We start from the raw sequence: 24,356 nt of genomic DNA on the forward strand, positions 1-24,356 counted from the left end.
ATTTAAAGGTCACAAGAACTTATCTGCTATTTCAGGCAAAGAAAAGATAGTACTGCAACTCTCTCAAGAACATATATAACATTTGGCTTTACCAAAAGAACATGCAAAAAGGTGAGTCTCTTCAAACTTGAAACACAATTCTTTTTTGGAGCATCTGGTACTATAAAGTAAAAGAAAACATCTTTCTCTATACATTACTTATTAAGCTATTTCTACTGAATAAGCAAATTAGGAAATTAAGAGGAAAGGAAGTAATAATTGGATAATATGTTAAAGTAAAACAAATTGGCTAATGTTATGTTTTAAACATAATAAAGGACAAAGGAAAGTTTAAAACAATATAAAGGTAAATAAGGTGCTGAATTCTATTTTTTAAAAAATGTGGCAGATTCTTGTACTTAGATGCTTGTTAAGAGTCTCCATAAAACTGTCTGTAAAATTATAAAAATCTAACAGAGAACAGTAAAACCTTTCAATATAAATTACTCAAATAACTTCATAAATCTCCTAACTTTGATTCTGTTTTAAGTAATAGCTTTATACAATAAACATAAATTTCAATCATCAAAAGTGCATAGTTCAACAACTTTCTGTTTTTAAGCCCCAAATTCTTGGTTATAACAAAACTGTAAAGTTTGTTTAGTTTTGTTTTTAAAGACTAAAACCACCAGTGTCATCTATTAAGGAAGTCCAACATCTTAAAATGTTGCTCAATATGTTGCGGAGAAGCATGCCTGGAAACCACATACATATGAAAAGAAACTTAGAGTTTTTACTGTTTTACATTTTAAAAATCCCTAGTATTTTCTCTTTCCCAAACAGAAATCCATATCCTCTAAACAGTGTTAGTTATATTGGAGATATTCTATATCTCCACTAGCCACTAGCAATATGTCTGATATGGTAGCCACTAGCAATATGTGTACTTGAAATGTGGCTAGTGTGACTGAAAAACTAAATCTTTATCTTATTTTAACTGAACTAATATAAGTAGTGCATAGGACTAGTGGTTACCCTATTTGAGAGTATAGTTCTTTAATGATGTCCTTAAATCAGCCATTAGCCAAGTGGTGGTCCAGTCACCACTTACATATTTCCAAATTCTTCTTTATATATTCTCTTTAAACTCCTGTTGTAAGACTGAACAGTGCAGTGGTAACAACATCATGTTATTTTTATAGATTTAGATTCCTGAAAGTGATAAAAATCCAGCAGTAAAATCAATACTTAACTTTCCTTCTTTAACATAAGCAACTGCTTCTCCCTTGGACATCTCAATATTTCCATGGAAAGTAACTTTTCTTCCACTTCGTGAGCTCCCCACCAGTAAATTCTTTATTCCCGGGGGGGGGGGGAAGTATTATGTTTTAATCTAGATTATCCATACTATCTGAGACTAAATATCTAAATAATCTGTTGATATTCTGATTTAATAAAATTTGGTCCTATATTTTGTCTTACTAGTCTTATATGGGTGATGTGGTAGTTCTGTACTAAAAGCAAGTCGCTTTTCATAGCAGAATATAGACCTACAAACAGCTGGTTGACTCCAAATTTTCTGCATCTCTTGTTGCGTGGGATAGATTCAGTCCCTGCCATTTTCTTAGCACTGTAGAAGGAAGGGGAACTCCAGTTTCACGTCCTTTAGTGGGCCAGCCTGCGGCTGGGAGGGCTGAATATAATCCAGCTGGCCCAAGACCTCAGGTGGAGGTAGAAGTGAAAAGAGAAGGGGCTGAGTGGTTCAAAGGACTGCTTGGCTAGTGGGTGAATGACAGATAGTCTTAAGGATGCCGTGATCTCAGCGGCAGCCATGGGAGGTAGGGGAGGCTTGGGGGGACAATATCCAGCCACCACACTGCTGCCGTCTTCTTCCCCACAAGTGTCTCTGTAGCCTGCAGGCTGCCTAGGCTCCAGCAGAAGCACAACCCCAGTAATCTAAAACTATTTATGTAATAACTAACACATACATGGTACTAAATTTAGTAGTACAAAAGTGAAAAATAAATCTCACTTTTGTAACTGTTGCTCATCTCTCACCAAAGGCAACTGCTGCCAGTCTCTTCTCTCCCCTTTCTCTACTAAATGTGACTTACTAGTTCTGTCACCCTCTGCTTCATTTTTCAGATTCAATACAAACATAACACCAAACAGAATGTATAGGATTTTCACTAACCATGTCACAAATAATCATGTTTTGCCACTTAAAAGATCTTCATTACGAAATTAATTATTTAGCATGAAATGCTGTATTCTTGACTCTCCAATCTGTAAGCTCCGACGGGCTGGAAACACACCGCTGTATTGTATAACAGGAAGCATACCAGACTAGACTCCCAAAGACCTGGGCTGTAGGATGGCCAGGTCTTTTACTAGTTGTGTGACCTCTGACCTTTACCCTCCTAATGTGTTTAAAATATGGGTATTACCTCATCTCTACCTATTTCACAAGATTAAAATGATTCAACATAATAATACATGTGAAAAGCATACTGGAAACTCTATAGGCTACATAACTGTAAGGTATTGTTATTTATTTGTATCCTCATAGCAAGCAGTCCAAAGCTGACTAGATGCATAATAAATATTTAACAGATATGAGCACATTCTCTGCCACATAAATTATATGCCATATTATATTTACAGAATTGATCTTTTTTTTCCTTTAGGTTTTTTTCCTTTAGGTTTATGCATATAACAACCAAAATGTCAACAAAATATCTTTCTTTGAGGGAATATCTATGATCTCAAAGATCTTCTTACCCATAATGAAGGGACATAAATTATTTAGCTGGCTTCTTGATTTTCCTTTTATAGTGAGGGAAAATTGTCCTAATAAGAAATAAGGGCCAGTATTTTATCAAATCCAGCAAGGTTAACAGTTTTGTCACAAGAAACACAAGTTGAGGAAGGGTCCAAAAGAACAGAGATAGTTTGATGTATGAGAAGTAAGTTAGAAAATACTGAAAATTAAGTCTGCTCTTTAACAAGAATTGAAAGCAGTAAGAGAAATGATGAAGTCCTGCTAAAATCTCTAATTTCTTTAGCACAGATGACAGCACTCAAAAAATTAAGAAAGAAAAAGCACAGAAAGGATTAAGTAAATGGAATGGTTAATAAACATCTAAATCAGAGGGAATGAATGGCTAGGTACAGGGAAAGATTCTAACCTTTAGCAGCCTTTGTTGCAGGTTTTCCTTACCTCTTCTGCTGTACTAACATGTCGCCTCTGCATTTTCTTGGGGCTCAAAAGGTTTCGACGACATGAACCACTCCAAGATGGACTTGGAACAGGCTTAATAGGAAAAGATTTTTCATATGCAGACACATGGCAGTGATGGTTTGACTTTCCCGTAAAAGTGTTTGATAATCCACTAAAAAAAAAAAAACACACGCACACACACACACACAAAAACCAGAGTTTGTAAGAAAAGAACAACAAGAAAATCAAACCTAGTGATTTTTACTTCCAAGAAATAACAAAAACAACCAAAGTGTCAACAAAACTAACACCAATAGAATGAGGGATGTACCATTTGAGGGAAATATATAAGAAATGATCCATGGGTTGCTCCATCAGATTCTGCCATACTGTAATTATCAAACACCTAAAATTGTATTTCTTGGCTTTACAGTTCCTTTGGTCAGGAACCAAAGACCTGTGCAGTACGACAACAAGTATATCACGTTAGACTTCTTTAGAAAATCTGGGTCTGAAGGATCTAACATACACTTTCTATTTACTTGCTGCAGCCTCCTCCCCCAAGTCCTTTGGAGGGACTTATTTTAAGATTAAATATGCAAAGATGGATAAAGCTGAAGCCTTTCAATGAAGCTTTTAAACTGAATTTTAAAATTTCCTTAAAAAACCAACAGATGGCTCCCTTCCTTCATTAAAAACAACCAGAAGGCTTTCTCCTAGGCTACATCACTCTCTCAATTCTTCTGGCCCATTTACCTCCTCTGAAGGAGAATTTTGTTTTTGCTTCTTTAAACTGTTTGTGCCCCCCAAAGAATGGGGAAAAAACTGGCAGGAAAAATACTTCTGTGAACTTAAAACCCAGTCTTATCTCTAAGACTAGATTAATAAATTTAAAGTTCTTTCTATGTGGTCTTTTTCATTTGTTATTGTCCTGCAAGGATAAGCTACTTGCTCTCAGCATACTGATTTTCTTCTTTTTCTTTTCTTTCTGGTTGAGGATGCAAAACAGAGATACACAGCCAACTAAGGCGAATTCAATGGAAGCAACTCTTTAAGTCAGTACTTTTGGTCTGGATCCAAATGAAATCAGACTAGGTGTAAAGAAAATTAAAAAGTACATACATGCTCTCTCAAAGGGGAAAAAAAAAGAGAGAGACAAATCAAGAAACAGACTCTTAATTCTACAGAACAAACTAATGGCTACCAGAGAGGAGGTGGAGATAGGAGAGACAGATGAAACAGGTGATGGGGATTAAGGAGTGTACTGTTTTAATGAGCATGGGGGTAGATGTGTGGAAGTGTTGAATCACTATATTGTACACCTGAAACTAATATAACACTGTATGTTAACTGGAATTAAAATAAAAACTTAAAATCACTTACATGCTCTGTATGTCTACAAATTACAATGGTTTCTATGTATGTTAGAGTGGGGAAGGAAACAAGGAGTCAGAATTCCAGGAACAGGCTTACTTCCTTAGGATGGGTGGATGCTGCTACAAAAAGAAGGCAAGGGCACTATAATTTGTCTGGTGAAGATATAATGAATTTCCCACGATGCCTTTTGCATTGCTGCTTTCTAGAGTGCGTGTGTGTTTAATGCAAAAGTCTTTCTTCTAAACAAAAACCAGTGGGAGGGCATCTTGCAATGCCAGAAAGCAAGTATGCTACCTACAATTAAAGAGATTGGGCCAGACACAGCAGTGAGCCTGAAGGAGCTCCTGGTGGCCAAAGTTGTGAGAATGTGAACATTAAAAGAGTAATGATTCTAGTGGACAGGAACACATTGAATCTGGAATGACACTAAAAAAGAACAGAAAACCTCATCTGAAGCACATGAAATGGCTATTTAAAAGAAAAAAAGACCAAAAACGACACCTACTTTGAAAAACTGGTTATGAAAAAGAAAGATCTAGTCCTATCGCTTGCCTTCCCAGTAGATGGAAGGGTATCCCATCAGGGTAACCAAACAACCCTACCTAATATGGAAAAAAACCCTCCCCTTCAAAGCAGAATGAAAATAAATACAGAAGAAATGGTACACTGGAAAGGTACTATTTCAGTAACTCTAATAAAACTATTATCAGGTCAAAGAAGGTTAAAAGGCACCAACTTCAAAATATAAAATAAGTAAGTCCTGGAAATGTAATGTATAAAATGATGACTACAATTAATAATACTGGGGTGCCTGGGTGGCTCAGTGAGTTAAGTCTCCGCCTTCAGCTCAGGTCATGATCTCAGTCAGGGTCCTGGGATCAAGCCCCGCATCGGGCTCTCTGCTCAGCAGGGAACCTGCTCCCCCCACCCCCGCCTGCCTCTCTGCCTACTTATGATCTCTCTCTGTCAAATAAATAAATAAAATCTTTAAAAAAATAGTAACTATACTGTATTGCTTATTTATAAGTTGTTAAGAGAGTAGGTCTTAAAAGTTCTCATTAGAAGAAAAAACTATTTTATAACTACATATGACAACAGATGTTAACTAGACTTACTGAGGTCATTTTGCAATATATACAAATATTGAATCATTATGTTATATACCTAAAGCTAATATAATATATGTCAATCTCACCTCAATTTTAAAAATTTATCAGGTAAGGATTATCAATTGATATGAGTAACTATAAGGCTGATGTGAAATTGGTCATGGATAAAATTGCCCAAGTAACATCATTTAGATTACATTCTAGTCATCACAAGGGGGGAAAAAAAACTAACTGTACAAGAGGACCACATTGTTATCTCCCTAATCCAGAGGTCAATCCAGTATCACTGATGAGGAGAAACAGATTTGTAGATTTTCTAATGTGATATAACACAGCACCAGCTTTTATTCAAGACAAAGATCTAGTTTACAAAAAAAAAAAAAAATACAGAGGAGAGATGACAAAATAATACTATGAGGAAGAAACCTATCAAATCCAAAAGGTGAAACATGCAGAAAAAGTCATGTCATAAGAAAAAGGGGCTCTTCTAGATTTAAGAGACTTAAGAGCAATAACCACCACATTGAAAAAAATGCATGTAAATGCAGAGAAAAATATCTGAAAAGATACATACTAGGATATTACAGAGGTGATCTCTCACCGGTGGAAACATGATGTTTTTACATTTTATTTTTACCTATCTGTATTTTCTGATTTTTTACAAAGCACATGCATTTGTTTCTATAATACTGTTATTTAAAAAAATAACAGTATGGCCTTACCTAGTTTAAAAAAAAAAAGCAACTTGCCAAATGATACATACAGGAAATCTTTAATGAAAACAAAATAGCACTATACATTTCATAGTATACATGGCCTACTATATAGGAGAAAAAAAGAAAAAAGAAAAAAAAAAACCCATAGGGAAAGGTTTGGAAGGAAACACACCAAGGGGAGGGGAATAAGATTATGAGGAATGGTCAAGCATCTTTAGTTTTAATGGCAACGTTTTAACTTTTACAATATGAATGCATTAATGAATTCTTGTGTAATTTAAAAATATATTAAGAAGTGGGGAAGACCAGCTCTGGGAGTACTGACACGTTTCCAAAGTCCATGTGCTAATAATCACAAAATAAAAGTCATCTCATTGGTTTCTATCAACACCAGAAAGCTTAGCCTTGCCTAAGAAGGAAATGAAATGACCCCACATTCCTAAAATCCACCATCACAGTAAAATTTAAGAAGTCATAAATAATATTTTAAAAAAGAAATATTTTACTAATAAAGTTCCTGAGGGAGAAGTTTCTAAGCCAAACTTCATCTGTCTTTAATGATCAGTATAAGCTTGGTGAGGGAATAGGCAGCCCTTAAGAAATTGGGCTAAAAAGGAAGAAGCTCTTTGTAACTCTGTTTTCTAAGAAAAGAAGTTTAGGTCTAGTTGACTAAGGCCATGAGGTACAGAACTTCTTTGGTTTAAGCCAGGTCTCTGCTCATGGGAGAGCCTATAAAATGTACTGATTTCTTTGCTACTGAAGTTGTAAAAATTGAACTATTTCCACTTTAAGATTCAAAATAGCCATACTGATCCCAAAATACTCATATGCACCAAGATTTCCCTCAAAACTCTCCTCTAATGAGAAACTTTGGCTGTCACCAAAATTCAGCACCAAGTAAATTAAAAGTTGAAGGTTTAAAATGGATTTGTCCATATTTTCACAGTTTAAAATTCAGAAACAGTGTTACTCCTTTAAAATGCCAACATTGGGGCCCTTAGGTGGCTCAGCTGGTTAAGCGTCTGCCTTCAGGTCAGGTCATGATCCCAGTGTCCTGGGATCGAGCCGCATGTTGGGCTCCCTGCTCAGTGGAGAGCCTGCTTGTCTCTCTGCCTGCTGCTCTGCCTACTTCTGTTTTCTACCTCTCTGTCAAATAAATAAATAAAATCTTAAAAAACAAACAAACAATAAAATGCCAATGTTGAGTTGCTCCTCACAATCCTGGGGCAGCAGTTCTTTCTGCCCACAGGTTCTGTCCCTGTGCTTTAATAAAACCACCTATTGCATAAAATAAAATAAAATAAAAAATACCAATGTAAACAACGATGTTATGGCCATTTTCTCTCATATTAGAGGAAAGGCTTGTTAACTAGGAGGCCAGAATACCTACCTTGAGGTCTTTCGGGTTTCGAGGTAAAGACTTCGGCTGTTTCTTGATTTTTGTAAAGTTGAACCTGATGCTGGAGTGGAATTTCTCCACTGGCCATTTGCACTCTGGCCAAAGGTTCTTAAGTCTCCTGAGCCAAGAAAACTGTCTGAGGAAGGGTTGTCTAAAAGAATAAAAGTTTGAATAATTAGACAAATATCTACAGTAGTAGTTTTCCATATGACTGCAACCATGTCCAACATTGTATTCCAAAGTAATGTGGTAAAGCACCATGTCTCTCATGGAAGAAAGATCCCAGTCTCAACTGCGAGTAAAGTCTGCAGTAAGGGAACTTCTACAAACTATAATTGATTCAGCCATACTAACCTGAAAATTGATGAAGGAGCTGAATCCTGCCACAGCCATGTGCCTTATCTGCATCAATGTGACTCCGTGGTGTCCACCAAAAGTCAACATTTTACCCCAACTATATCTTGCAAGCACTCCCAGGCCTGGGCCTGAAAGAAGGTAGGCCAGACCAGTAAGAAAGCAGGTGGAGGGCCAAGGAGAATTGTAATTCAAATGAACAACAGTTATCGCTTAAAAAGCAGCTCCTGTAACTTTCTTGCTTTTAATTACCATGTTCAGGACTCGGGGGGCTCTCTCTAAGAACAGAGATAACCTCACTGCTGCTTATTCTGGCTGGCTTATGGCAGGAATGACCCATCATATGCATCTGGTATGGTAACCTTCAGGTCACTTAATGTTATAATCATCAAAAATATCAATCCTCCCTCCGATGCTTATTACTGCAATCAAGCTAAGTGAGGATTATTTATTATTTGAATCTTCTGACTTGTGGCTTACCAACTGGGGTAAGAAAAAGTCTCTTGAAATTTCAGCTAGGAATAGAATAATTTCTTTTTCTCTTTCTTTTTAAGTAGGCTCCATGCCCAGCAAGGAGCCCAATGCGGGCTCAAACTCACGAGCCTGAGATCAAGACCTGAACTGAGATCAAGAGTTGGATGCTCAACCAACTGAGCCACCCAGGTGCCCCAGGAATAGAATACTTTCTAAATCCACCTCTCCCTATCAGCAGAATCAGACAATTTAAGACAGCACCTTGAAAATAACTTCGGATGTCAGGTTATGGAACTCTGAGGAGCACCAGTAAAAAAATGAGAATGATAATTCTCTAATTCCTGAATTTTTGCCTAATGCTAACATTTTCAAACCATATGACTACAGAACTCTTCGCAATATTACTTAAAATATTTAATGTAGCTTTTGATTTGGTATCCAAAAAAATGGTAGCTGACAAAAAAAAGCTTAGTACTTGGGTTTGTTTGTTTGTTGTGGGTTTTTTCAATCAGGATTATCGGGATTTAGGATAAATAAGACAGGAAAAAAAGCAGCATTCAGGGGTGGTATTAGTACCAGTTGATTCACCACTGGATGAATCTAATCTAACAATTAAATATACTTTTAAAATGAATTATAACCTTGTACATTTGAAATCAGTATCTATGCTTAGCATCTATTACTATTACTTTAAGGAGAGAAACATAAGGCTAATAAAAAAAAATGAGTATCATTAAAGGACCAGAACATTTTAATCTTTAAATGCAAAGTAATAATAGTAGAAATATGTCTCTTATACTTTCTTGCTAAAATAGGATTAGGGAATGATCTAACTAGAAATGTCTACTTGAGGAATGTCACCAAAAAGGCAAAATTACCCTGATAAGTGTGAAATTTGAGACCAAGGATAAGTCAGAGTAGCTACCTCAATGGCATTTCACAAAGGCTTCAGCTTTTAAATGTAAGGGAAAAGCACAGGATCAGGCAGTCTGTTTAACCAGAACAAGGTGGTTCCACCCCCACTCAATGAAAGCAGTCAATGGTCTTCTATTGCTGATGTAATCAAGCAGAGCTGGAGAGGGACCCAAATGGGGCTGCAGACACTATTTTTTAAGTGATGATTTAACCTCCTATTCTGTTAACATTAAGAAATCAGATTACAAACGCCACAAATAAGATTACTTATTACGTGCACATACGCACACACAAAACTATAAGGAAATACACCAAAAGTTTAATTTTGGCTGTGCTCCAAAAATAGAATGATGGGTATTTTTCTACCTTTCTCTACAAATCTTCTACAAGGACAGGCAACAGTCTTATGGACATAATGAAATAAGCTTTAAATTTAAAAAAAAAGTATGTCAGGCAATTACTTATAATGAAAGTAAGCATCATCAGTTGCTCCTGTTAACTTTCAGGTTTAGTTATTATAAATAGTAGGATGCTTTAAATCATCTTCTAAATGCCTGTCTGGCAACCTAATTTAACATATTTTCCAAAGATAAGATGATGATAATGATTCCAAGCATAAGCAAAATTGTTTTTCATCTTAATCTACTTTTCTTTGTTTGGTGTTTAAAATGTTTCAATTTTCAATTGTTAATAAATTGAAAATAAAATCAAGAAGTCTTAAAGGCTAACCAGCAGTAAATTATTAAAGTAAAAGAGCTGTATTTTCTCTAAAAATATTTTTTAAATTAGTCTAATTTTAAGTGGATTAAGAAGCAGATTTTTGAAAAACTTGATACAGAGAGGCAGCAGATGCAGTAAAACAGGAAATGGTAAGTAAGCTCCAGGCCCTAGATTCTAAAGTTTGGGGCTTTCCCATGATTGTTTTCACCTTGGAGGAAAAGAGAATAGCAAGAAAGGAGACAAATACCAAGACAGAATGAGATGACTAAGGTAGGTGTTTTGGAGACCCCATCTTGCCCAATCAAGCAGTGAAGCTCAAGGTGACTGACCACAGAAATCAATGTGGGGATTATTGGAAAAGAAGACATACAAAGGAGACACAATTCTGCAGGATTTACAATCAATTAGAATGGATGTGGCAAAGGTATGAAGTTAAGAAAAATATACACTAAAAAGTAGAGTTAAAGACTTTAAGAAAAAAGTATTTAAACCATTGGCCTTCAGAGATTTAAAATCTGATTGTCAGAGAGCAATCCTGGAGATCTGTGACACACCCGTACATTTGTTTGGTCAAGGATGAGATGAAATTTGGTGGAGGCACAAATCTAAATCCTCTGCTTCAGGCTGTAACTTAGAGAATGACTCTAATAGCTCAGCATCCCCATCTCAATATGGCTTTGTTATTCACTGTTGCTATTCGCTATTCATCATCACGTATACAGTAACTGTTATGAAGTAATTTTTTTCCTTTTCCTAAAAAATGGCTTTCAAATGAGAGGCAAAACTTCAGTGTAAGATTTTGGTACAGGGATCAACTTACAGGATGAGGACAAACAGGAAAAATGTAACTCTCAAGAGTCATGTAATTCAGTAGAAAGCCAAGAATCTGGTCAAATATACCACAGTCAAGAACATGAAGTTCTGAGACGATCTCGGATATATCCTTTATGAATATCAAGGGTGTAATGAAATTTTTTTTTTTTGTAATGAAATTTAAAGAAAAAAGGCTATACATACAAATGTTCTTAAATCATATTACTTACAATAGCTAAGAATAGTGAGCGTGAAGAGAACCTAAACTACAGAGAAAATAATGAAGCAAATAAAGGCATGGGACCATTATCCTAAATCATAGTCCCCTAGATCCCACTGCACTTCTGAATTTAAAATTTTTGGAATTTTAGAAAAATAACCTGGTATATACTATGTAACACTTCAAGGTATAATTTGAAGCTGCACCCTGTAATCAAACACATTGATACATCTGCAGTGAAATATATAAATACTCATATTTACAGAAACAAATAGAAGACAAAAATATAAATAGCTTCATGTCAGTTCATGTGGGTTTTGCCAAGGAATGAATTCAGGTCAGGTCAGTTTGGATGCCAAATGAATTATGAAAAGAATTTCTGGTTTTCAGAGCTTTTTAGATTTTCAAATTGCATATAAAGCACTGTAAATGTGCATATCAATTCCATGGATTATTAGAAATCAACAGAAAAAGGTAGACACGAAGAATAACATGTAAATGGAAAACTAAAAATTAAAATATTGGACAAAAAAGATGATATGTATTGAATCATACAATATGTATCATGTATGTACACATGGAGAAGGCCACAGAATTGAGTGGTTATGGTCAGCAGATTCTGAGTATAATTTTCTCTACATAATTGTTTATTATTCAGCAATTATTTTAAACTAAAAGCAAATATTCTATCCAATGGTAAATCAACATATGAAATTATAAACAAACAGCCTGAGTTCAAGTGGAAATATTAATGATCTCGTTTCATTATCCACTCAAATGTCCTTTCCCTAAGATTAATAATGAACTATCTAACCAGATATCAGACTCTCTGCTCATCAGAAAGGCCTTTCCAATAGTTAATGATGGCAGAGTTATTTTCAGAGCCAGTTAACTGATTTTCCTATACAAACTATGCACATACTTTGCAGAGACCATTTCCCATACCAAGAGAGGAAATTCAGAGCCCAGGGTAAAGTACCACCCACCTAAATGACATTTAAATATAATATAAATCTAAAAGATCATCATACTAACGTCTTTTTAGGGGAGGAGATCTCATCTTGCTGACAAAGAATCCTGAGGAAGCCAAATAACAATAATTATTATTTGCATTTCATATTTATCACCTCAGTTTATCCTTATAAAAATCCCATTAGGGCAGGTTCAACAGTATTACTAATATTTCCATATATGTGGGAAGGTGAGGAGACTGAAGCACGAGGAGTGATAAGACATAGGAAGGCACTATAATCTTCCTGGGTCATACTGCCAGGAAGCTAACCAATAAAAACCTCTTAGTTTCCCCAAGACAGAGCCAGAAGATCACTGGAGGTCCTAACCTTAGGAAAGGGGCAGACGGAAAGTGGGGCAGGCCAGGGACTAGGAATAGCCTAGAGAATGCTGACTTCTGCCATGGATCACAAGCTGAACAGGCAAGCCCCTGAATATGCAAGCATGGCTGTGGCAGGTGCTAGATAGAAACATGTAATTAACATTTCCTGCCCTGATGGAGGGACAAGCTTGGGTAGAAATAATTTGTCAGGATTCACGGTTTCAAGCAGAATAGAAAAGGCTAACTCTGTGCTTTATATCAATGTAAAACACATATCCTTTACATCATAGACACATATCTTCAAAACAAAACAAAACAAAAGCCAAACCAAAGCTGTACTGCTTTTCACAATGACATAATGAACAGGTAAAAAAAATGGACCCCCACAAAAAAACCTTTTCCATTAAATATAAGTGGTTGAGACTAGGTCAGTAAAGTACTATAGTAACCTCCTCCCCCCCAACACACACAGTGATGTTTTAGTGGAGAAAATACCATTTTGCTTTTGACAATGTTTTCACTCTAGAGAGGTAAACACACACAATTTGCTAGGAAGAAATCTGAATGGTACAAATGCTGTGACTCCAAGTAATATGTCATACCTGAATAATAATTTGGATTATAAGCCGTACTTCTTGTAGAACATGTATAAGATCGGTCCAAATTTCCTTCCCTGGAAGGTAAAATCTAAACAAAGCAAAAGATTTTTCTTAAATCACATTTTTCACAATAAAATAACATAAAAACTTATGCTTGGAAAATATCATTAAACAAGATTATGATGTATTTCAGAATTCTATATAATTATATTTTTATATATTATTAAAAAAACTACATACTAATAAGAAAGGAAAATGCATAGACAATCTAATGAAATGACTGAGGCTTCAAGGGGAAAAACAGACAAAGTATCTGTTATACAACTTAATCCAAAGAATGCTCATTAAAAGATAAACATGCACATGGTATATCCTGTTCTGAAAGCCAGCTGTATCATTTATCAAAGAGGGTGACAAATGAACCTGGTTTTTAACCTTTTGATAACTTCATACAGAAGTTCTTAATCAGGGGTGGGGCTGCACCCCAAGTACCAATCTGGAAATGTGTGACAATATATTCAGTTACCAAAAATGATTATTGGAGGCAGATGTTACAGGTAATTTAGTGCCCAAGGGCCAACAATGCTAAACATTCTGCTTTGCTTGGGAGAGATTCACACAGTAAAGAACTGTCTCATCTATATTAGTCATGGCTTTCTTACTGAGAAAGACTGCTTTATTAATGCTCCTCAAACTTTAATGTGCAAATAAACTAGCTGGAGACTTTTTTTTTTTTTTTTTTTAAATGTTTTCATTTCAGCATAGCTGACATACAATGTTACGGTTTCAGGTGTACAACATAGTGATCCAACTTTTCTATATGTTATGCAATCCTCACCACAAATGTAGCTACCGTCTGTCACACCAGATTCCCTATGCTGTGCCTTTTATTTCTGTGACTTATTCATTCCATAACTGGAAGCCTGTACCTCCCACTCACCTTTCCTACTTTTCTCCACCCTCTCCCCACAACCATCAGTTTTGTTCTCTGTATTTACAAATCAAATTCTGTTATTTATTTGTTTTGTTCTTTAGATTCCACGTATTGGTGAAATCATATGATATCTGTCTTTCATAGTCTTATTCACTTAGCACAATACTCTCTAGGTCTATGCATACTGTCACAAATGGCAAGATCTCATCCCTTCTATGGCTGCATGATATGTGTATACATGTACCACATCTTCCTTACCCATTCATCTGTCAGTGGATGTTTGGGTTGCTTCCATGTTTTGGCTATTGTAAGTAATGCTGCAATAAAGTAGGGGTGCATATATCTTTTTGATTTAGTGTTTTCATTTTCTTTGGGTAAGTACCCAGTAGAAAAATTATTGGATCATGTGGTATTTCTATTCATCAGCTGGAAATTTTTAAAACCGTACATTCTAATTCAGTAGGTCTGGGGTGAAGCCTGGGATTCTGCATTTCTAACAAGCTCCCAAGGGATGCTGTTGATGCTGGGCCTTTGAGAAATTACATTTTATAACATAGGGAAATCTCAGAGCTTCCGTATATTGACATATTTCCCCCCACTTAATGCTCAACAATTTTAAGACTCTAGTTGAAAAGGACTCTGACCTGTGCTTTGGTAATTCTAACATACACAGAAATAATAAAAGGTTTTCTAAAAGATACTATTCTCAAAAAACTCATACATAGTCTAGTTCTTGTCTTAAATTTAATATATCAAAAAGAATTCAAAACACCAGAAATACTGATTCTAAAAAGTTTATACATGTTTGTCCTTTTGAGTGTGCCATTTAAATTACATCAGATGAAAACTTAAGCCAAAGTGATTCATCAACTAAAGGAAGAAAATTATTTCTAACCTGATGGTCAGAAAATGAAAGCTGGTCCTCTGGAAAACCTGTTTGGGCCAGGAGATGGGTTTTGAATATGGAGTTGTGGTTCACTAAAGTTACTTCTCCAGCATCCATCCTCATCCTATCAGCAATATCATCTGGGGGAAAGAATCCAAATTAATTCAAGTCACATAATTCTTCAATAACTACTTTTCTATGAATAAATCATTTCACCTAATAAAAATGACTCCCAAAGAACACCTCTATACTCAAATAAAACCCCTCTTTCAGAACTATTGGCTAGAAATCTCAAAAAGAGGCCCATGTGCAGAAATTGGCTCATTTGGAATTAACGGAGATCATCTATCTACCAAATAGTTCAAAACTTGTGCAAGTATTAAAAAAAAAAAACCTTAACTCAAAGTTTTTTTAAAAAATGAAATTTTCCCTAAAAAAACTTTGACTGTTTTAACTGTAGAAAAAAATTTAACTATTAAAAAAAAGGGAAAAAAATTTCACCATTCAGAAACAAACACTGTTAACAGTTTATTTCCTTTATCTAACTCAAAAAGGTGCTTTAAAAATGAATCCACCTGAACTGTTTTCTGTAAAAAGTATCATTTATTCATATGGCTCTAAACAGATATCAGCTCCATTACTGTAATGCTATGGCAGAACCTTATTTTATAACCACTTCTGAGACCTTTGTTAATATAAAAGAGCTAGAATAGTAACAGATAAGAGTGACAGAACTCAGATGACTTACAATGACATTAACAATTAGAGAAAAGTGAAACAAATGACCGGGGGAGAGAGAAGGTAGACTACACAAAAGCAAAAAACAGAAGAGAGAAGACTAACATGATTTTAAAAGGAGCACATGGAATGTTATAAGATCTAACTGTATAAATTGTTCAACCTATTCCATATTGGCTACTAGTTTTGACCCTGTATTGATCCCCTTTACAGACATAATGAACTATAAACAGTGGAAAATATTGTAATCACAATTAATTTTCAATGCTACTAGCTAAATGAAATTTTTTTTTTTTAAAGATTTTATTTATTTATTTGACAGAGAGATCACAAGCAGGCAGAGAGAGAGGAGGAAGCAGGCTCCCCTAGAGAGCAGAGAGCCTGATGCGGGGCTCGATCCCAGGACTCCGAGATCATGACCTGAACCGAAGGCAGCGGCCCAACCCACTGAGCCACCCAGGCGCCCCTGAATGAAATTTAAAATCTACCTTAATCAAGTTATTTATCATACAGAAATCGGTATAACATAGTGTGAAAGAATAAGGCCTCTGGAACCAGGCTGCCTGAGTTTAAATTCTGGCTCTACCAGTTCTGGTTGTTTCTTAACCTCTGCGCCCCCATTTCCTTGTTAATATTAGGCACTGTGTAAGGCAGTTGTAAAAAATTAAATGAATTAATATATTCTAAATACTCAGAACAGGGACTGGCACATAGTAAATGTTTGTTAGTGTGTATCTGGCTTTTTCAATACAATGAACGAGAAAATGCTTCCAAAAGATGCTATAAACAATGTCTCAATCAAAAGAAAAATGCCTGGTGTTATATCCATTACATAATGAGGTTGAGACCTCCTTTAAGATTATTAAGCACAAAGATGCAAATACCAAAAATGTTAAAAAAAAAAAAAAAACCCCTGTCTTTTGATTCAGCTTAACTAATCAGGGTAGCTAAAAGGACTGAATTTTTATTTCATAGTCAGACTTACCCATGTCAGATCTTTTCACATCACTGACTTTAGCAAGATACAAAGTCCTATAAAAGACAGAAAAGAGAAATGTTACATACTGAAACACCTCCTTCATATAATTATAGAACAGGAAGCCACTCACAGTGTGGCTCAGCCACTAACATTTTTGTTCTTAGTAGAGAAAAATATAAGGTGGTGAGGAGAGATGACTTGATGGGAAGAGAATGGGAACTAAAACTAGCCAAGGCAATTCCAAACATTTCTGAACCTTGAGCTATATTAAAAAGCAATTATGGACTACCCACAGAATCACAGACTATTACAGCAAGAAGTTGGGAGCACCAACCCTTTGGAGATTAATTTGCATATGATCATAAAGTTAGTCAGTGACTGCACTGAAATTACAACCAAGAAATTCTTTGCAATCCATGGCTTTAATACCCCATGCTAAACCGTTTTATAAACAAAATAGATCTTACGGTGGTCCTATTAGACTTTTCTTCCATATGTTTTAGTCAGCAGCCAAATAAGCTCCTGATATTCTCATAACAATCAAGATATACTTCCCGGTTGTACTAAAGTACTTTCTCTCCCATCATTAATCAAACTGTTACAAACCAATGTCCCTTTGCCTACATGAAATTATTTTCTCCTCTGATGTATCTAATTTTCCCAGAAAAAGGAATTTAAAAGCCTAACTGCTTGTAACTAGGTTAATAAACATACCCTTGGCACACATGCTTCTTGGAAGAGGAGATCAGGAATGGTAAGAGTCACACTTACTATATTCATAATATTATTACCATATACTATTTAAAGATTTTATTTCACAGAGAGAGAGATCACAAGTAGGCAGAGAGGCAGGCAGGGTGTGGGGGGATGGGGGAGAGCAGGCTCCCCCATGAGCAGAGCCCAATGCAGAGCTCCATCCCAGGAACCTGAGACCATGACCTGAGCCAAAGGCAGAAGCTTAACCCACGGAGCCATCCAGGCACCCTTACCATATTTTTAAAAAGATTGAGCCCTCATCAACTTTAGTTTGTTACCAACTTTATCAATCCACTTTAGCAATATCAAGGCTTCAATCTACTAAGGAGACTGGATGATGCTATTAGGTACTCCATATGGTCGCAAGGAAGTGCACACACAAAGGAAGCCTGCTTGAGCTTTTCCTGGCACAGCTACAAAGCAGAGTAATCATCTGATACTCAGTCTTGCTGGGGAGGATTCCCAAATAACTTAAGCCTTATATTTAGGCTTCAAGTATGTTTCCAAATGCTCAACCTAACAAAAGGCTTCTATTTGGAAATTCTCCAGGTTATTCTATCCCCTTCCTCCTTTTTTTTTTTTTTTTTAAGATTTTATTTATTTATTTGACAGAGAGAGATTACAAGTAGACAGAGAGGCAGGCAGAGAGAGAGAGAGAGAGGGAAGCAGGTTCCCCGCCGAGCAGAGATTCCCGATGCGGGACTCGATCCCAGGACCCTGAGATCATGACCTGAGCCGAAGGCAGCGGCCTAACCCACTGAGCCACCCAGGCGCCCCCCCCTTCCTCCTTTTTAAATAATTAATTCCCTGGGTTCCCCATTAAGGGAAAAAATCCTATCAACCAATAAACTAGGAGTGGCTTTTTCACATTTCACTCTTTTGGCTATTTCATAAGTGTCATCACTAGTCTTTTTTGTTGATTTAAGGAAAATGCCAATTTAAAAGCTTGGTGCCCAGTTCAACGATCCCATTTTACTTCTTTTACATTGCTAAGATAGATGTAAAGAGGGAAGCAAGCAAGAAATTAAAGAATTTTGGAGACTATGTCCAGAGGGGTTAAATGACTTGCCTGAAATCACACAGATGGGGAAAAGGGAAGATAAAAATCCAGGATATCCTAACTCCCAAGAAAATGTGCTTTTAACAAACACCACAAAACGTGGTATCCTTTAACATATCTTCATTCAAGGATTCATACACTTTGTCAAGATAAAATTCACCTCTTGGGGATGGTCCTGGGGGGATCGACACTGTTTCATAATTTTAATATTTAAAGCCCCACATTTACATTTTAATACAAATACATCCACCTTCTTCAGTGTGCTTATGTTACTTTCTTTTTGCCTTTTGCATTTACATTAGAAGTAGAGATATTTTACTCCAAGATTCACCATGAAATGCTGGATCTGGAAACTTTGATGCCACCAAATTCTCACAAGCCTAGGAACTTTTCCCTTTCAAGAAAAGTATTCTAATAACATTTCCTAGTTCACACTGGTCATCAATTTAATAAAAGAAAACAAGCTGTTACAGGCATTCAAGTGAAATCAACTTAACAGCTGAACACAAAAGTAACAGGAGATCTGAAAGAAAAAAAAGATGGCAAAGTCTTGATGGTAACAGAATGTAACAAGTAGAACAAAACATGTATAAGCTTACATACAAAGAGGTGGTTATAAAAGAGAATGTTTACAGTTACCATGAAGTTACTAGAAAGCATGTCCTGAGGAGTGCAATTAGCTTTATCCAGGACCAAATGTGGTTAGAATAATTTATGATATGAGAAGGGTGTGGAAGTGATCTTGTGAATCATCCTGCTCTGAACTGTGGATATATATAAGTTTGCAGTATATTATCATGTACTTGTTTTTGTTTCTCATACTTTTACATGTAACCTCTCCCAATCAGACTCTCAACACCTTAACACTTGAACACCTTAAAACACTAAGCATTCAACTGCTTTAGTACAAAAACATTTATGTGCACCAGTTACGTACGTGGTACTAGAGATACAAAGATGAGTAACAACTGGTCCCTGCTGCTGAAACACTGTCTACTGGGAGAAACCAGATCCATCAACAGATACTTATAGCAAGAAAATAAAGCTGGTGCATTGGCAAGAGGCGTGGGAGTCAGGTAAAGAAAAAGAAAGACTTTCAAAGTGGTAGTCAAGAGTTACATCACCTTAGCCTGAAGTGGCAGAACCTGTTTTTTAATCCATGTGCTCCCTCCAGATTTAACTCATCAGACGGGCGACATGAAGACCATGTTTGCAGCCGGGATAATTAATTGCAATCGGGCAAAAATGAAGGAGACCTCTCAAAATAAACATGAAATGAGTCTTCCAAAATTGGGACTAAAGGGAAAACAGGGGATCTCTAAATTGGAAGAAGGTTGTGGGATCGTGCTTAAGAGATGCTTAAGGCTTCATTGCCACTGTAATTTCAAATTCAGTGCAATCTATCTTTCAACACGAGGGCTTAACACAAATTATCTCTACAAAGGATAAAGATTTAGGAGATAATGTGATCTACTCCATTCAGAAAATCCAATTAGAACAAAGACCCTAAATAAAAAAGGTGGTAGCCTACATAAGGCTTTACATAAACCTCACAAGCATCACCACCACCCCCAAACAAGTGTACCAAATGTGAAGTGAAATGACCTTAATAAGGCTGACTCGAAAGTGATAAAGGAGTAAGTTATTGCCAACAAGATAGTGAAAATACTGCAGAGGCACCGATAAACAGAAATCACCAAGCTCAAGAGAAGCCGGGCATATATCCAGAGAGACCACGTTAGGGTACAACCAAGAAAGAGACGGTTCAAGGGAATGACCAGGAGGCGATGAGCCAGGTAAGCAAACCGTGGCGGTGAAGGGGATTCTCATAACCTGGGCAGGAGGGTCCAGCCGTGTCTCTCTGGTGGTGGCACTAGCGATATCACACCTCAGGGAGATACCACAGAGTAAAAGAGTTGGAGAAATGTTTACGTGAGACGCAGAAGTAGTCGAGGAACACCATTCAGGTCTCAAGAAAGGCGGGAGAAGCAGGTGTTAACAGAAAGCTGAGCTTCCCGGTGAAATCAGCTTTCCCTTGACAGGAGAGACCCTGCCCGCGCGGGAAAGCCCCGAAATCCCCACCGGCCTCTTCCCCACAAGCAGCGCTGGGCGCTGAGACCGGGCCCGCGGTACCGGCAGGGAGACGGCCCCTCCTCGACCCAGGAGAAAGGGGACTGAAGGAACGGCCTCAGGAAGCCTAACTAACGGCCGCCGGCCAGAGCGCGGCCGGTGGAGAGCAGGGGGGAGGAGAGGTGGTCCCAGGGGGCGGGGCAGAGGAAAAAGCGCCGTCCCCACCGCCCTCCCCGCTTCCGCCCAGCCCAGCCCAGGCTGCTGGGCCCGGACCGGCACTGCCTCCCGGCCCAGGCTCCCTCCATCCTCACCCCTCCCCCAGCTTCCCGCCGCCACTCACCGAACCGGAACCGGCTGCTATGCGAAGGGGTTTCCGGCCGGGCGCGGAACGCAAAACCCGGGAACCGCCGCGAACCGGAACAGCCTCCACAACACCGGAAGAGCCTCCCGGTGGCTGCGGAGGGGCGAGGGGGTGGGGCGGAAGGTCAAAGAGCAGAGTTGAGGAACCGGAGAACGCCTGCGCAGTGTGGCCAGGCCTGAGAAGCTCAAGGATCATCTAAGGCTGAAGTCATAATTTCCCTGTTCCCCTTTCAGCGTGGGGTTTTTCTCGTTCCCGTTCTCGGATTACTGTTAGTGTACCCGTCGTCCTTCGCTTTTTTCTGTTCCCTCGATCCCTTTGCGCGCCGTCTTCTGGTTCCGCTCGGCGGTTTTTGCTTTCGCTCTGGTTTCCATGGCAGCTTTACGCTGTGGCCCTCCCTCCACCGGCGGGAACTTATGGCCGGCTTGACAGATGCAGTCCTGAGGGCTGAATCGAGCTCTGTATCGTGTTTTATTGAGAATCACGGAACGCTGATGCATGTAGTGGTTGTGGGAAATATTTTACACTATGTGTCAGGGACGTGAAGTCCTTTCCCAGAGTTATAAAGTGCTTGGCAGATCTGGGACTAGGGAAAAAATTTCTTAACTTGCAGCCCTGTGTTCTTTACACCACATCATGCTTGATTGCCATTGGGAGCGGGAGTGGAAGCCTTTTAGGATTAGCTTAGGTTAGACTCCGGAAACATGTAGAACCTTGCAGAACTATGGAGGCGTTTGAGACATGGGCAGAGGTGTCAGGAAAGCTATTGGGGGTCCACCAGAGATCTACTTTTCCCAGTAAAAATAGAAAAGGACCGAGTTGTCGGCCCTCTGAAGAACTAAATGGCCGTGGTGGTGTTCCTGTGACTGAATGGATTAACATGTAATCGGTGCCCTACTTTCAAAAAGAAAATAATGGGAAGAAATAGGTTTTTTCACTCAGGCTTTTTGCCAAGTCCTTCAACGTGACCTCTGGACCCAGACCCTGTCCAGAAGTCTTGGAGAAATGCTTCTGAGTAGGCCCTCCAGACCTCAGAAGTCTGAGCTCAGACTTAAATAAGGGGAGCCTCTGGATGCCCTAGCCTTTTACCTGCTCTGGGAGAAAGGAGATGCTTGTTGAATTCAGGAGATCTTGCCCTGTCAAATATATAAAAGGAGATTCTTTGTATCTCTTCATATACTGATATTTTATTTTGTCATGTCCTAAGGCCTTCAGTAGTGGGCATACCTGATCCATGTCTGTTTTGTCCAACTTAACCATTCCACGGTTCTGTTCATATGGCTTAACTCCATCTCTATTTCTAGGAGACAGCCATGCGTAAAGAGGAATTTCATCTGAAATTTTTCATGTGTGTGATTCAATCTCGCGGGTTAGTCAGGCCTCCTCAGCGCACAGGTACCATTGTCTCCCGATCATACTCCAGTGACGGATGGCTTCTCTTGCAGGGAGTTTGAATACAGGATGTGAAATGTACTAGTCTAAATGTAGGTGTTAGGGGCCAACTGACTTTATTCCATCCCTAATATAGTAAAATATCTGTCTCTGAGCTCTTCCTTATACAATATATCAGGTGAGATTTGGGGCTCATATGTGGGAATAGGCCCAGGCAGATAAGAAACACAGACCTGGGAGTTGAGGAAGAACAAGATTTATAGCACATGAGCTGGTATTTGATTTCTCTGTGCTTTGCGAATCCCTTTCTGGGCTCATCTCTCAAAGTCCTTGTTACGACTGTAATTGACAATAAAATCTATAAGATAGAGTCCCAAAGAGAAATGGTTTTCTATTCTACCATAGTCTCAAGGTAGCTAATTACATGTTCTGCTTTTCTCTCTTTTATGTCAAAAGAACAGAACCTTTTTAACGTTCTGTTGTTGAGAAAAGTCATGACTTCTCTAATTTTTCACTGGATTATGGGGGGAAAGGCCCTGGACAGCTAAGAGTTACAGAGGAAATGAATGAGAATAAGTAGCATTCCCTTCCCTGAGTCCCACCTTGAGGGTAACATAGCGATATTGCTTCTCAGCTGGGGAAGCTTCAACTTCCAGCACGCTCATACAAAAGCCACCACCTGAGACAGACAACTTGAAGTCTCTACATGCTATGGACGATCCAGGCACCGTGGAAGGCATACCTGTTTTGAAAAATGGTGAGGCATCTGGTTAAACAAGGGGGTGGGGAGAGGTGGAAAGGAGTATTGGGAAATGAAGTTTATGCATACACTATAAATTAGAATACAACTACCAAATTTGAATTAAGACACAGGGAGAAAATTTGTGTGTTTGTGTAGTGGGGGAGACATTGAGAGAGAGAGAGGTGATCATCTGGGAAACTAGAAACTCTAGAAGAAGAGAGTCGAGCTCTATGAAAAACATCTTGATTTAATCACTAGTGATTCAGTTGGCTTCCTCATGCCTGTCCGGACTAAGCTAGGGTATCCTATAATCAGCAACCTGAATGTGTAAAAATATGAAACTCAAAAAATGGATTACATAAAGAAGTTATTATATCACAAAGTGATTCTAAATATTGTAAAAAAATATTCATCTTAGGAATCCATTTAGTAACAAATTTCTCTTGTATATTTTGAGTAGTGTTTAACTCATAAACAATTTATACAAAATATCAGAAATATCTACAGTTTCCTCTCAAGTGAAATACATCTGTATTGGAGTCAGTTTACAGCAAACATCTTGAGTTCCCACTATGTGCCTAATACACTAGAAGTAATAAAGACAATGTAAAAATTATATATAAAGACATAACCTTGTCACTTTTCTAATAGTTTACAGTTTGAAAATGACTTATTGAAGTCCAACTCCCTATATTTGAGGAAGAACTTCAAGTCTAAAATGGTCTTCCTCAAGACATTAACAAGTTCATTGGAGTAATCAGTCTCAGCACCTGTGAAATATACAGCAGTATTTATTCTATTTTTTATTCTATTTTTTATTTTATTTTTTAGAAAAGATTTTATTTATTGGAGAGAGAGAGAGTGTGTCTGTGTACAAGCAAGGGGGAAGGACAGAGAGGGAAGTAGACACCTCCCTGAGCAGGGAGCCCCAAGTGGGTCCTGGGATGGTGACCGGAGCTGAAGGCAGTCTCTTAACAGACTGAGCCACCCAGGCACCCCTCAATAATTTTTTCGAACAGTTACTATTCAAAGTCATTGTATTAGGCTCAATAAATGAGAAAATGAGCTAGTCACTTTCCCTTTCCCCAAGGAGCCTATGATAAAGAAAGGAGATAGAATGAGAGAGCATGTAAGCGAAGAGCTTGATAGCTTTGGTCCAAAATGCTGAATTTCCAAAGAGAATGTCATTGAGAAGTCGGGAAGGGAGGGAGAA

The 24,356-nt window shown here is 37.9% G+C and overlaps 2 protein-coding genes across 4 annotated transcripts in view; one reads left to right on the plus strand and one right to left on the minus strand.

The window, feature by feature from the left end:
• The window catches only part of LOC111157954 (SUMO1/sentrin specific peptidase 1), a 49,991-nt gene extending 28,914 nt beyond the window's left edge, over positions 1–21,077 (minus strand). The window contains exons 1-7 of one of the 2 annotated variants that reach the window (XM_022519709.1): positions 20,992–21,011; positions 16,772–16,818; positions 15,058–15,188; positions 13,232–13,316; positions 12,332–12,373; positions 7,792–7,951; positions 3,200–3,371 (exon numbers count right to left, since the gene is read on the minus strand). In XM_022519709.1, the coding sequence (XP_022375417.1) occupies positions 3,200–3,371; positions 7,792–7,951; positions 12,332–12,373; positions 13,232–13,316; positions 15,058–15,188; positions 16,772–16,775 (594 nt within the window). In that variant the 5' untranslated portion in view covers positions 16,776–16,818; positions 20,992–21,011. Of the gene's footprint in view, positions 1–3,199; positions 3,372–7,791; positions 7,952–12,331; positions 12,374–13,231; positions 13,317–15,057; positions 15,189–16,771; positions 16,819–20,991 lie in introns of both variants that reach the window. The other variant, XM_022519710.1, reaches the window with a different exon arrangement.
• Positions 21,078–22,322: 1,245 nt separating this feature from the next.
• The window catches only part of LOC111157953 (phosphofructokinase, muscle), a 37,197-nt gene continuing 35,163 nt past the window's right edge, over positions 22,323–24,356 (plus strand). For both annotated transcript variants that reach the window (XM_022519705.1, XM_022519706.1), the window contains exons 1-2: positions 22,323–22,404; positions 23,036–23,158. In XM_022519705.1, coding sequence (XP_022375413.1) covers positions 22,323–22,404; positions 23,036–23,158 — 205 coding nt within the window. The remainder of the gene's footprint in view (positions 22,405–23,035; positions 23,159–24,356) is intronic.

The sequence above is a fragment of the Enhydra lutris genome, unplaced genomic scaffold (assembly GCF_002288905.1).
Source record: "Enhydra lutris kenyoni isolate GAN:26980312 unplaced genomic scaffold, ASM228890v2 scaffoldscaffold56, whole genome shotgun sequence".
Lineage (NCBI taxonomy): Eukaryota > Metazoa > Chordata > Mammalia > Carnivora > Mustelidae > Enhydra > Enhydra lutris.